Source organism: Saimiri boliviensis, chromosome 12 (assembly GCF_048565385.1).
Source record: "Saimiri boliviensis isolate mSaiBol1 chromosome 12, mSaiBol1.pri, whole genome shotgun sequence".
In the NCBI taxonomy this organism is placed as follows: domain Eukaryota; kingdom Metazoa; phylum Chordata; class Mammalia; order Primates; family Cebidae; genus Saimiri; species Saimiri boliviensis.
The window spans coordinates 18,760,696-18,773,222 of record NC_133460.1 but is presented as its reverse complement, the minus strand read 5'-3'; the positions used below and the strand labels follow the sequence as shown (position 1 = coordinate 18,773,222).

At 47.1% G+C, this 12,527-nt stretch overlaps 1 protein-coding gene across 1 annotated transcript in view; it reads right to left on the bottom strand.

The window, feature by feature from the left end:
- The window catches only part of DNAH3 (dynein axonemal heavy chain 3), a 213,900-nt gene that overhangs the window by 34,540 nt on the left and 166,833 nt on the right, over positions 1 to 12,527 (bottom strand). The window contains exons 54-55 of the mRNA XM_074381954.1: positions 7,020 to 9,161; positions 108 to 333 (exon numbers count right to left, since the gene is read on the bottom strand). Of these exons, the coding sequence (XP_074238055.1) occupies positions 108 to 333; positions 7,020 to 9,161 (2,368 nt within the window). The remainder of the gene's footprint in view (positions 1 to 107; positions 334 to 7,019; positions 9,162 to 12,527) is intronic.

Below are 12,527 nucleotides of genomic sequence, written 5' to 3'. Positions count from 1 at the left end.
CTGAGAGTTTCTAAGGGGCAGAACTCTGTCTTGATGATCTTCCCAGCCACCAGCCTGACATCTGGAGGTTGGGTCCCAGAGAAGGCAGTAGTGGGACAGCATCTCACCTGAATCTGTCATTGGTGTTCTCAGGAACAATCACCTCCTCACAGATCTTCTCCAGTGTAGGCATCCAGCTTGTGGCCAGATGGCAATTCTGTAAGACCACCCAGGTCCCATCTTTGATGGCATTGTTGATCATTTTGGCAGCAATAGGGCCTTGGCCTTGGCCAAGGGAGATGGTCTGTGTTCTGGTACCTCCCATTCCAAGATCATCAGCAAACTTCAGCAGGCCTGAGAACAGGAAGAAAGGAAACTTTAAAAGAGGAGAGGCCAAGGCCGGGCGCGGTGGCTGAAGCCTGTAATCCCAGCACTTTGGGAGGCCAAGGCGGGTGGATCATGAGGTCAAGAGATCAAGACCATCCTGGTCAACATGGTGAAACCCCCTGTCTACTAAAAATACAAAAAATTAGCTGGGCATGGTGGCACGTGCCTGTAATCCCAGCTACTCAGGAGGCTGAGGCAGGAGAATTGCCTGAACCCAGGAGGCGGAGGTTGTGGTGAGCCGAGATCGTGCCATTGCACTCCAGCCTGGGTAACGAGAGCAAAACTCAGTCTCAAAAAAAAAAAAAAAAAAAAAGAGGAGAGGCCAGCTAAAAGTAACAGAATAGCCATATTAACAATAACAACATGGCTCAGTGTGGTGGCTCACCACACCACACCAAGGTGTTGTGTAATCCCAACGCTTTGGGAGGCCGAGGTGGGAGGATTACTTGAGCTCAGGAGTTTGAGACCAGCCTGGGCAATACAGTGAGACCTTGTCTCTATTTAAAACACACACACACACACACACACACACACACACACAGACAGACACTCAATTCCAGCTGGGCATGGTGGCTCATGCCTGCAGTCCCAGCACTTTGGGAGGTGGAGGTGGAGGCAGGTAGATTAAGAGGTCAGGAGTTTGAGACCTGTCTCTACCAAAAATACAAAAATTAGCCAGGCGTGGTGGTGCTGCACCTGTAGTCCCAGCTACTCAGGCAGGAGAATCGCTTGAACCTGGGAGGCAGAGGTTGCAGTGAGCTGAGATCGCGCCAGCTTGGGCAACAAGAGCAAAACTCGGTTTCAAAAAAAAAAAAGAGTTAAAATTTGATCCAGACTGGTGACCCCCGACCCGGCCCCTATGAGGCATCACTGTTTGCACATGCAAAATTGTAAAACTCAAAAGTATATGAGACTCCCGCAAAACAAAACAAATTTGCTGATGGTGAACTCACAATTAAAACAAACAAACAAACAAAAAAAAACAAAAACAAAAAAACACGAGGAAGTACATCACAACGAGGGACAGGTGGCACATAAAAAAATCAGGGTTAACATTCTAAGGATTACATGTGGTCTCTGAGATGAGCTGCCTTGTGTGCCTAGCAAAATTCATATGTTGAAGTCCTAATTCTAGGTACCTAGAATGTAACTGTTCAGTAGTTGGAGATAGGGTCTTTGCAGAAGCAAAGTTAAAATGAAATCATTAGGGTGGGCCTTAATTCAGTATGACTAATATCCTTATCCTTTAAAAGGATGAGGACAAACAGAGAGAAAACCTTGTGCAGACATAAGGAGAGGATAATCATCAACAAGCCAAGCAGAGAGGCCTCTGAAGAAACCAACCCTGTCAACAACTCAATTTCAAACTTCTTTCTTTGAGAATTGTGAGAAAATCCTTTTTTTTTTTTTTTTTTTTTGAGACAGAGTTTTGCTCTTGTTGCACAGGCTAGAGTGCAATGTCCTGATCTCGACTCATTGCAACCTCCTCCTCCCAGGTTCAAGCAATTATCCTGCCTCAGCCTCCCGAGTGGCTGGGATTACAGGCATGCACCACCATGCCCAGCTAATTTTGTATTTTTAGTAGAGATGGGGTTTCTTCATGTTGGTCAGGCTGATCTCGAACTCCTGATCTCAGGTGATCCACACACCTTGGCCTCCCAAAGTGCTGGGATTACAGGCAAGAGCCACTGCGCCTGGCCAAATTTCTGTTTTTTTAAGCCACTCAGTCCATGGTTCTTTATTATGGTAGCCCTAGCAAACTAATATTGTCCTTTTTAAAAAAGACCATAAAAGAAACACATCCGCCGAGTGTGTAATCCCAGCACTTTGGGAGGCTGAGGCAGGAAAATCACTTGAGCCCAGGAGTTCAAGAACAGCCTGTTGGCGAAACCTCATTTCTACAAAAAATACAAAAAAATTAGCAGGGTGGGTGGCACATATCTGTGGTTCCAGCGACTTGGGAGGCTGAGGCACAAGGATTACTTGAGCCTGGAAGTTGGAGAGTTGCAGTGAGCTGAGATGGTGCCACTGCACTGTAGCCTGGGCAACAGAGGGAAACTCTGTCTCAAAAAAAGAAAGAACGGAAGAAAGAAAGGAAGGAGCGGGGCGCGGTGGCTCACGCCTGTAATCCCAGCACTTTGGGAGGCCGAGGTGGGTGGATCACGAGGTCGAGAGATCGAGACCATCCTGGTCAACATGTGAAACCCTGTCTCTACTAAAAATACAAAAAAAAACTAGCTGGGCGTGGTGGCGCATGCCTGTAATCCCAGCTACTTAGGAGGCTGAGGCAGGAGAATTGCCTGAGCCCAGGAGGCAGAGGTTGCAGTGAGCCAAGATCGCGCCATTGCACTCCAGCCTGGGTAACAAGAGCGAAACTCCGTCTCAAAAAAAAAAAAAAAAAAGAAAGGAAGGAAGCAAGGAAGGAAGGAGAGAAGAGAGAGAAAGGAAGGAAGAAAGGAAGGAAGAAAATGAATGGATCATATCTAGAAATAAGTAATAACAAAATTTGGAATTCTATTAAAAATATGGATGGATTTGAAGCAAAACAAAACTTCTGGAAGTGGAAAGCACAGTCATTATGAAGACAAAAACACTAAGTGCTGATTAAAAAAGCAGATCAGGGCCGGGCGCGGTGGCTCAAGCCTGTAATCCCAGCACTTTGGGAGGCCGAGGTGGGTGGATCACGAGGTCAAGAGATCGAGACCATCCTGGTCAACATGGTGAAACCCCATCTCTACTAAAAATACAAAAAATTATCTGGGCATGGTGGCACGTGCCTGTAATCTCAGCTACTCAGGAGGCTGAGGCAGGAGAATTACCTGAACCCAGGAGGCGGAGGTTGCAGTGAGCTGAGAACACACCATTGCACTCCAGCCTGGGTAACAAGAGCGAAAGAAACTCCATCTCAAAAAAAAAAAAAGCAGATCAGTTAACACCAAAAAGAGAATTAGAGGACATTAAGGTCTATAATTTATGATCCATGCAGTAGTAATAAGCACCTCTAGTATGCAGGTTGTGTTTTCTAAATATCATTGTCTAGTGGTCAGATATTAACATATGTAAAAAATAAACAAAAATTAATTTAAAAAAATAGGCTTGACATGGTGGCTCACACCTGTAATCTCAGCACTTTGGTAATCCCAGCACTTTGGGAGGCTGAGGTGGAAGGATTGCTCGAGCCCAGGAGTTGGAGACCAGCCTGGGCAATGTAGTAAGGACCCTATCTCTACTAAAAATTTAAAAATTTAACCAGGTTGTGGGGCGGGGAATTTAACCAGGTGTGGTGGTGTGTGCCTGTGGTCCCAGCTACTGGGGAGGCTGAGATAGGGGGAGATTGTTTGTGCCCAAGAGGCTCAGTGGGTCAAGATCATACCACTACACTCCAGCTTGGGTGACAGAGCAAGACCCTGTCTCAAAAAAAAAAAAAGGAAAAGAAAATTCCACTGTCTGCTGGAAGAACCAAGGCTCCCTTGAGAAATATTTGCTTCCAGGTCTGGGATAGGAAATGTACAAGATAATCCTGGAATATATGATAGTTCTAGAAGGCAAGGAAGCTGTTAATATCAAAACCTACTAAGACTGTGAAAAAGACAAAGGCAGGAAGGTGCTCCCATAAGCCACAGATGGAATAATTTGAGTCTCAAAAAGAAGAAAGAGGCTGAGCGCAGTGGCTCACACTTGTAATCCCAGCACTTAGGGACGCCGAGGCGGGCGGATCACTGGAGTTCAGGAGTTTAAGACCAGCCTGACCAACATGGAGAAACTCTGTCTCTACAAAAAATTAGCCAGGCATGGTGGCACATGCCTGTAATCCCAGCTATGCGGGAGGCTGAGGCAAGAAAATAGCTTTAACCAGGGAGGCAGATGTTTCAGTGAGCCAAGATTGAGATTGTGTCATTGCACTCCAGCCTGGGCAACAAGAGTGAAACTCCATTCTTTTTTTTTTTTTTTTTTTTTTTTGAGAAGGCGTTTCACTCTTGTTACCCAGGCTGGAGTGCAATGGCACGGTCTCGGCTCACGGCAACCTCCGCCTCCTGGGTTCAGGCAATTCTCCTGCCTCAGCCTCCTGAGTAGCTGGGATTACAGGCACGCGCCACCATGCCCAGCTAATTTTTGTATTTTTAGTAGAGACGGGGTTTCACCATGTTGACCAGGATGGTCTCGATCTCTTGACCTCGTGATCCACCCTCTTCAGCCTCCCAAAGTGCTGGGATTACAGGCGTGAGCCACCATGCCTGGCCTGCATTCTTTTTTTTGATTTTTTTTTTTTTTTTTGAGACTGTTACCCAGGCTGGAGTGCAATGGCGCGATCTTGGCTCATCGCAACCTCCGCCTCCTGGGTTCAGGCAATTCTCCTGCCGCAGCCTCCTTAGTAGCTGGAATTACAGGCATGCGCCACCATGCCCAGCTAATTTTTATTTTTAGTAGAGACAGGGTTTCACCATGTTGACCAGGATGGTCTCGATCTCTTGACCTCGTGATCCACCCACCTCGGCCTCCCAAAGTGCTGGGATTACAGGCTTGAGCCACCACGCCCGGCCTGAAACTCCATTCTTAAAAAAAAAAAAAAAAGAAGATGGCAGTGGAGTAAAACACCACTATATTTAAAGTATCCAATATATTAATCTCCAGGCATTCATAATGGCCACAGAAAATTCTTATTGGTTCATTTTGGAGGCTATTACAACACCATCTCAACATTCTGAATGCTAGTAAATAAAGAATCAAGCATCTCTTTTGCCTGACATGCTTAAACTATATTAAGAGTAAACAAAAGAGTTGACAAAGGAAAAAAATTTTTTGAGAAGGAGCTTTGAACTGCTGGGTTCAAGTGATCCTTCCATCACAGCCTCCTGAGTAGCTGGGACTACAGATGAATACCATCACATGTACACATCCAGAAATTCTTCATAGAAGGTTTTTGGCTAATAAATGTGTAAGGAAGGACAGAATTAAAATGTCATCATTGGCCAGGCATGGTGGCTTATACTGGTAATCCCAGAACTTTGAGAGGCTGAGGTGGGTGGATCACTTGAAGTCAGGAGTTTAAGACCAGCCTGACCAATCTCTCCTAAAAATACAAAAATTAGGCAGGCCTGGTGTTGGGCACCTGTAAGTCCCAGGTACTTGGGAGGCTGAGGCACGAGAAACACTTGAACCCGGGAGGCAGAGGTTGCAGAGGTTGCAGTGACCCGAGATCATGCAACTGCACTCCCACCTGGGTGACAGAGCAAGCCTATCTAAAAAAAAAAAAAAAAAAATCATTGTGCAGCCCGTAATGAAATAATGGATCTTGGTAATGATTTTCAAAGGCCACTAAAACTATTAAAGTTAGTGATTCTCAACACTGGCTGCACATTGGAATTACTGGAAAAGCTCCTCAAAACAAAATGCATGGGCCTCAACTCTTAAGATTTTAATTTAATTGGCCAACGATGTGGCCCGTGCATTGAGAGCGTTCTTTAAACTCCCCAGGTGATTCCAATGTGTAGCCATGATTGAGAACCATCACATTAGGTGAAAGGCTGGTGGGAAACTATGAGTGAGTGGGGAAATGGAGAGCTGGCTTACACTGACAATACCTGAGTCCCCTTGATTTGTCTTTTTCAGAAGAGACAGCCAGACAGTATGGATCTCCTGACATGTGGCACTAGAAGGGACACAGTGTCTGTGAAGTTTCTGGTGGAATCATCCGAGCTGAATCTCACCAAGCTTCTATTTTGTTCTTTTTTTTCAGGAGTGGGCAGGGTCTCGCTCTGTCACCTAGACTAGAGTACAGTGCTGTGATCACAGCTCATTGCAGCCTCGACCTCCCCAGGCTAAAGGGATCCTCCTGCCTCCACCTCCCAAGTAGGTGGGACTACAGGCATGTGCCACCATTCCCAGCTAATTTTTTTTTTTTTTTTTTGAGACGGAGTTTCGCCCTTGTTACCCAGGCTGGAGTGCAATGGCGCGATCTCAGCTCACCGCAACCTCCGCCTCCTGGGCTCAGGCAATTCTCCTGCCTCAGCCTCCTGAGTAGCTGGGATTACAGGCACATGCCACCATGCCCAGCTAATTTTTTGCACTTTTAGGAGAGACGGGGTTTCACCATGTTGACCAGGATGGTCTCGATCTCTCGATCTCGTGATCCACCCGTCTCGGCCTCCCAAAGTGCTGGGATTACAGCCTTGAGCCACCGCGCCCGGCTTAATTTTTTAATGTTTTATAGCTATGGAGGTCTCACTATGTTGCCCAGGCTGGTCTCAAACCCCTGGGCTCAAGCAATCCTCCCAACTCAGTCTCCCAAAGTGCTGGGATTACACGCATAAGCCACTTCACCTGAACCCTCACAAGGTTTTTAAGAAAAAAACTTCAAATGAATTATCAAGATATAAAAGTGAGCGCTTTCTGCATTTCTAGTTTCTCTTGAAAAATCAGATGATTTGGCAGTTCTGGGCTTACATTCCCAAACCGCCCAATTTGTGGGTGCCGAATAGCAGCTGACCTCTATATATGGAAAGAAGAGGAGTTCTGTGGCTCCACCTCAACCTGTGGACCATGTGGCCTTCAAAACCATCTGAACTTGAACCCCTGCTGTAAGGGACAGGTTACTGATATCCATCCACACACTCTGAGCTTTCCACGTCTCTCCCACAACACTCTGTCCTTACCTGCCATTGGGTCTGCACCTGGAGATAACACAAAAATCAAAGGCGCGCAGCTGCCAGAATCATTGTAGGATCCCTGGAGATCGAACGTAGGGGCTTCAATGTACAGCTTTCCCATGTGTTCAGCAATGAACTCCCGGACCGCTGGCACCATTTTGTCAGGCCGCAAACATCGGAGGATCGCCATCTTCTCCAATCCTTGAGTAAACTTCCAAGACCCAGGGAGTTGCTCCTCGTGGGGCCAGGCTGAGTCATAGATCAGCTTCCATTCATCCAGGTTCTGTTGCAAATGCTCCATCAGGCCGTGCAGTTTGGGTAAGGCAGATGCACGGACAACCTCTGCCCACGCCTTCTCAGACAGCCATTTGGGAGCTGGGTTCGGGTAGGGGTTATCCAGCGCAACGCCTCCAGTGAGAAGGAAGTACCACACCTCCTCTGTAATTTCCTTCTTCTGTTTCAAGATGCCGATGGTCAGGAGGAGAGAGAAGAGTAGCTTGTCCTTCTCAAACAGAGAACGGCACACGTTGTTGTAGATGCTCAGGGTGAAATGGTCAATGATGTACTCGATGCGCAGATTCAGCTCTTCGCTCTTCACGCTGTGGGCCAGGGAATGCATGTAGAGATTTATGAACCAAGTCAGGGAGTACTGGTACATCGGCTCGATGTTGGCCAGGTCCGAGATACAAAAGAAGATGGTGGCGGAGTGCACAGCCACTGGCTTGTAGCCCATCCGAGTCTCGTCAATCTGCGTTTCTGTCACGGAAGCAACTTTCTGTTTCTCAGAGATCTCTTCAGAGAGCACCTTGGAGGAGGACAGAACTCTGATGGCGGTTTCATCCTCCAGGATGTTACCCTCGGACATGGAGAGCACCTCCAAGATCTTATCTTCAATTTCCTTGAGATGCTTCTTGTTCTTGGCGCTCTCCACAATCAACTGGTTCTTTTTCTCTTCCAGCTCTGGCTTCTCTTTCGCAGCCACGATGCCAAGGAGTTGATCTTGGAGACCCAAGGGGGTGATCATGAAGTTGAGGAGACAGACTTTCACGGCGACTTCTGGGAGGTAATGTGGGTTCCTCAAACGGGTCGTGATGTATAACTTAAAATCCCTGGAGTATTCAATGATGTTTTCACCCAGCCTCATGTACTCAACCCCTTGCTGTTTGAACGTGGCCTTGAGCAAGATAGGTTCGATAAAAGCATCCAGCTCTTCCCCAACATTTTCAAGCAAGACAGGGGTGCCTAACTGCAGCGCGTTTTCCAGCATCCTCATGTAGTTGCTGTCAGAGAACTTGATGACAGCCAGTTTATTCGCCTTCTCCATGTTCTTAATCCATTTATTGGCCTGTCCCTGAGGGTCAATCATTAAGGCCCAGCGTCTGGAATTGGACACAATGATCCCATTGTCGATGGAGAAGGAGTCAACGGGAAGCCCAGCAATCTGCCAGGCACGGATTTTGATGGGATCCCCTAATGTGTGGCTAAGACTGAAGTCACTGGAGCCGGGGATGACCTTGTCCTTACATTCGGCCAACCACTGATTTTGGCACTGGACCCGATAATCCACTGTAAAAGCGCCCAGGTAAGCCACAGTTCCTGAGGACAGCAACACGTCACCTGTCAGATTAGTATAGCGAATCCCCAGCTGCCGGGCAGCTTCGGTCCATCTGTCCTTCTCTCCCCCAAGACCACTGATCAGTTTCTCTGCCCTGACCAGCTTTTGGGAGCAGATTTCAATGTTTTCCTCCAAGGCCGTTTTCTTGGTGTTCATCTCTTCAAAGTCATCATTCAGGGCCTGGAGCCGGTCTATCACCAGCTTCAGCTCTGCTCGTTTCTGGTTCAGCTTCTGCATCTGTGCATCCAGCTTCCCCTCCGCCTCCCTCAGTCGCTCCCGTTTGGGAGCCACCACCTTGGCCACACGATCGTACACCTCCATGGCCCTCACCCACTTGCACAGACCCTCACAGGCCGATGACACATTTTTAATGACAGCTGGCTGGAATTCTGGGTGATTGATAAACCTTTCCCGGATCCGCTTCATGGTCAGTGGGGGGATGTTGTCTTTGTCATATGTCTTAAGACTCTCCAAGAACTTCAGATCCCCAAGAATCTTTTTGGATACCCCCCAGTAATCTTCTATCATTTTGCCTATTTGGAACAAGAAACAAAGATAATGTATTAAGACATTCTGGCCAAGATTTAAAATTCTGCAGTGGTTACTGCTCGTATCTGAGAAAAAACAAAAGCAAAAACATGGTCTGGGAAGCCCAGCCAACCTCACCAACCTCATCTCTGCCTCATTCCCTAAACTTGGGTTACAAAGAAACTTCCTTCAATTCCTCATGACCCCAAGTGCTTCCTACCATGAGCCCTTTGCCTATACTGTAAATGGCATCCAGCTGGGTTTTATTTATTCATGTACAGACAGAGTCTTGAGCTGTCACCCAGGCTGGAGTGCAGTGGCACGATCTCAGCTCACTGCAACCTCCACCTCCTGGGTTCAAGCGATCCTCCTGCCTCAGCCTCCCAAGGAGCTGGGACTACAGGCATATGCCATCACGCCTGGCTAATTTTTGTATTTTTAGTAGAGATGGCATTTCACCATCTGGGCTGGTCTTGAACTTCTGACCTCATGGGATCCACCCGCCTCGGCCTCCCAAAGTGCTGAGATGACAGGTGTGAGCCACTGCACCTGGTCAATGTTTGTGTTTTTATAGAGATGAGGTTTTACCATGTTGACCAAGCTGGAGGCCTTGCTTTAAAAGCCATCGCCATCGAGGTTTCCCTAGACTTTTCTGACAAGGGGGGCCCCCTGACCCCTGCACCAGCATTCTCCTTCATCTTACTTGCTAGAAAGTCCATTCCCTTTATAGCACTTATCACAACCTGTAAGTTTTCAGTTATTTTCTACCGTCTACCTTTCCCTCAAAGAGGTAACTTTCTGCTGTTTTCTAGAAGTTGGCACACTGCCTGATACTTAGCTGTCATTCTTACTATTCATTCATGGATTGAATGAATAGTACCCCATTATCTTATTCATGGATGGAAAGGGCAACAGGAGCAGCAGCCCACGGGGATGCGTATTGAATATTCTTCCCTAGTCTGGGAGGTGGGTTGGATGGAGCCCAATTGGTCCTCCTTGTGATGAATGGTGTGAGTGAGTTAAAGGTCTTGTGAAAATGAAGGAGGCTGGGAGAAGCAGCTTGCAGGCTTCCACTGATACAGAAGACTACCTGTGGCCTGCCCAGACACAAAGCCAGGCCCTTATTCCTCTTAGCACCCATTGTGCTGACTAACAACTAATCAAGTGAGTCCTGATCCCATCCCGAAACAATGCTCCTTCTGTTGACACAGTGGGAAAAATTTGGGAAGCTTTTTGGCTCAGGGTACTTGCCAAGCTCAGGCTCATCAAAAAAGTTATACTCTGAGACATCACATTGAGTACAGCAGGTCAAATGTGTCCCGTTCCTAATTACAAGCACAGCAACCAGCCAAATATTTTCCATGAAGGTTTTTGTTGGCATTCTAGAAAATGATCTGCTTCATTTAAATTCAAGGTTCCCCGAACTAACTCAATTGCTCTTTTGCTCCATCTCAATATACTCACTCAATTCCATGGGTTGGGTGAATAATAGGCATAATTTGCTTTAGTTTTAATTTAATGATGGGTTCTGTGCTGATCATCAATGATCCAAGATGAGAAGTGACATTCATGACCTGGCTGTGCTTTGTGGATCTCAGCAGGTCTCAACCCCAGATGCAGGGGGAGCTTTAAAAAAAAAAAAAATCCTAATGCTCAGGCCACATTTCAGACCAATGGAATGAGACTCTCTAGGAATGAGGCATGGATTCCTGCATTTTTTTTTTTTTTTTTTTTTTTGAGATGGAGTTTCATTCTTGTTGCCCAGGCTGGAGTGCAGTGGCGCAGTCACGGCTCACTGCAACCTCTGCCTCCTGAGTTCAAGCAATTCTGCCTCAGTCTCTTGAGAAGCTGGGATTTACAGGCACATACCACCATGCCCAGCTAATTTTTTTTTTTTTTTTTTTGTATTTTTAGTAGAGATGGGGTTTCAACTTGTTGGCCAGGCCAGTCTCGAACTCCTGACCTCTGGTGATCTGCCTATCTTGGCCTCTCAAAGTGCTGGGATTATAGGCAATGAGCCACCACTCCTGGCCAACTTCTGCATTCTTTAAGCTCTCCAGGTGATTCTAGGCCGCAGCCAGGGTGCAGAAGTACTGCTAGCTCATCTTTGCTCAAGGCCAACTTATCATTAGCAGCCTCAGCTGCTTCCCTAAAGGGTGCTCTCCTAAAGGCCCTCCTTGCTTGGCTATACCTTGCTTTGCATCTGCTTTATGTGACTGTAGGCCTGACAACCTGCTGGAGAAGAGGGAAGGCTAAGCAATGGGAAACAGGAGCTGGAAGGTCTCAAATGAGGAACCAGGGATTTCATTTTTGAGACAGGGTCACACTCTGTCATACAAGCTAAAGGGCAGTGGCAGGATCACGGCTCACTGCGGCCTCAACCTCCCAGGCTCAAGCGATCTTCCCTTCTCAGCCTCCTGAGTAGCTGGGACTGCAGATGTGTGACAGCACACCTGGCTACCTTTTGTATTTTTTTGTAGAGGCAGGGTTTTGTAAGGTTGTCAAGGCTGGTCTCAAACTCCTGGGCTCAAGTGATTCACCCACTTCGGCCTCCCAAAGTACCGGGATTACAGGTGTGAGCCACAGTGCCTGGCTGGGATTAGAGTAGAGATTTCTAACATTTCAGAAAGAATGAAAGAATAGCCAGACCATTCCCAGGATGGGAGGCTCAAAGGCAGGAAACAGAACTGGAAGTGGTTTTAAAAGTCATTGTTCAGGCCAGGTGCAGTGGCTCAGGCTTGAAATCTCAGCACTTTGGGAGGCTGAGTTGGCTGGATCACCTGAGGTCAGGAGTTCAAGACCAGCCTGACCAACATAGTGAAACTCCATCTCTATTAAAGTATAAAATTAGCCAGGCATGGTGGCATGCGCCTGTAATCCCAGCTACTTGGGAGGCTGAAGCAGGAGAATCGCTTGAACCAGAGAGGTGGAGGTTGCAGTGATTGAAGATCATGCCATTGCACTCCAGCTTGGGCAATAAGCACAAAACTCCGTTTGAAAAAAAAAAAGTCATTGTTCAGCTCTAAGACACTCGTTTTAATGGGAAGTCTTACATCTAATTCAAATTGGAAGGAGAATGAATATTCACCTGTAAATGTTTCTGGGTTTATTCTTCCCTCCCCTATTCCTTTCTCCCCATTTCTAATGTTCTGTATCCTCCTTTTTCTCTTTCTTTATTCATCTGTCCCTCTCTCTCTCTTTCTCCCCCTCCAGTTCCATCTGTGCCTCTCTTTGCCCTTGTTTCCTGCCCATGTCTCTCCCTCTGATCTTTCATTCCCTGATCCTGCTCCACCCCTCCTCTCCCCTCCCTAACTCTTCCTCTGTCTTCATGTGTTTTTTGTCTCCCTGTCTGTCTCTCTTCTATCTGGTCT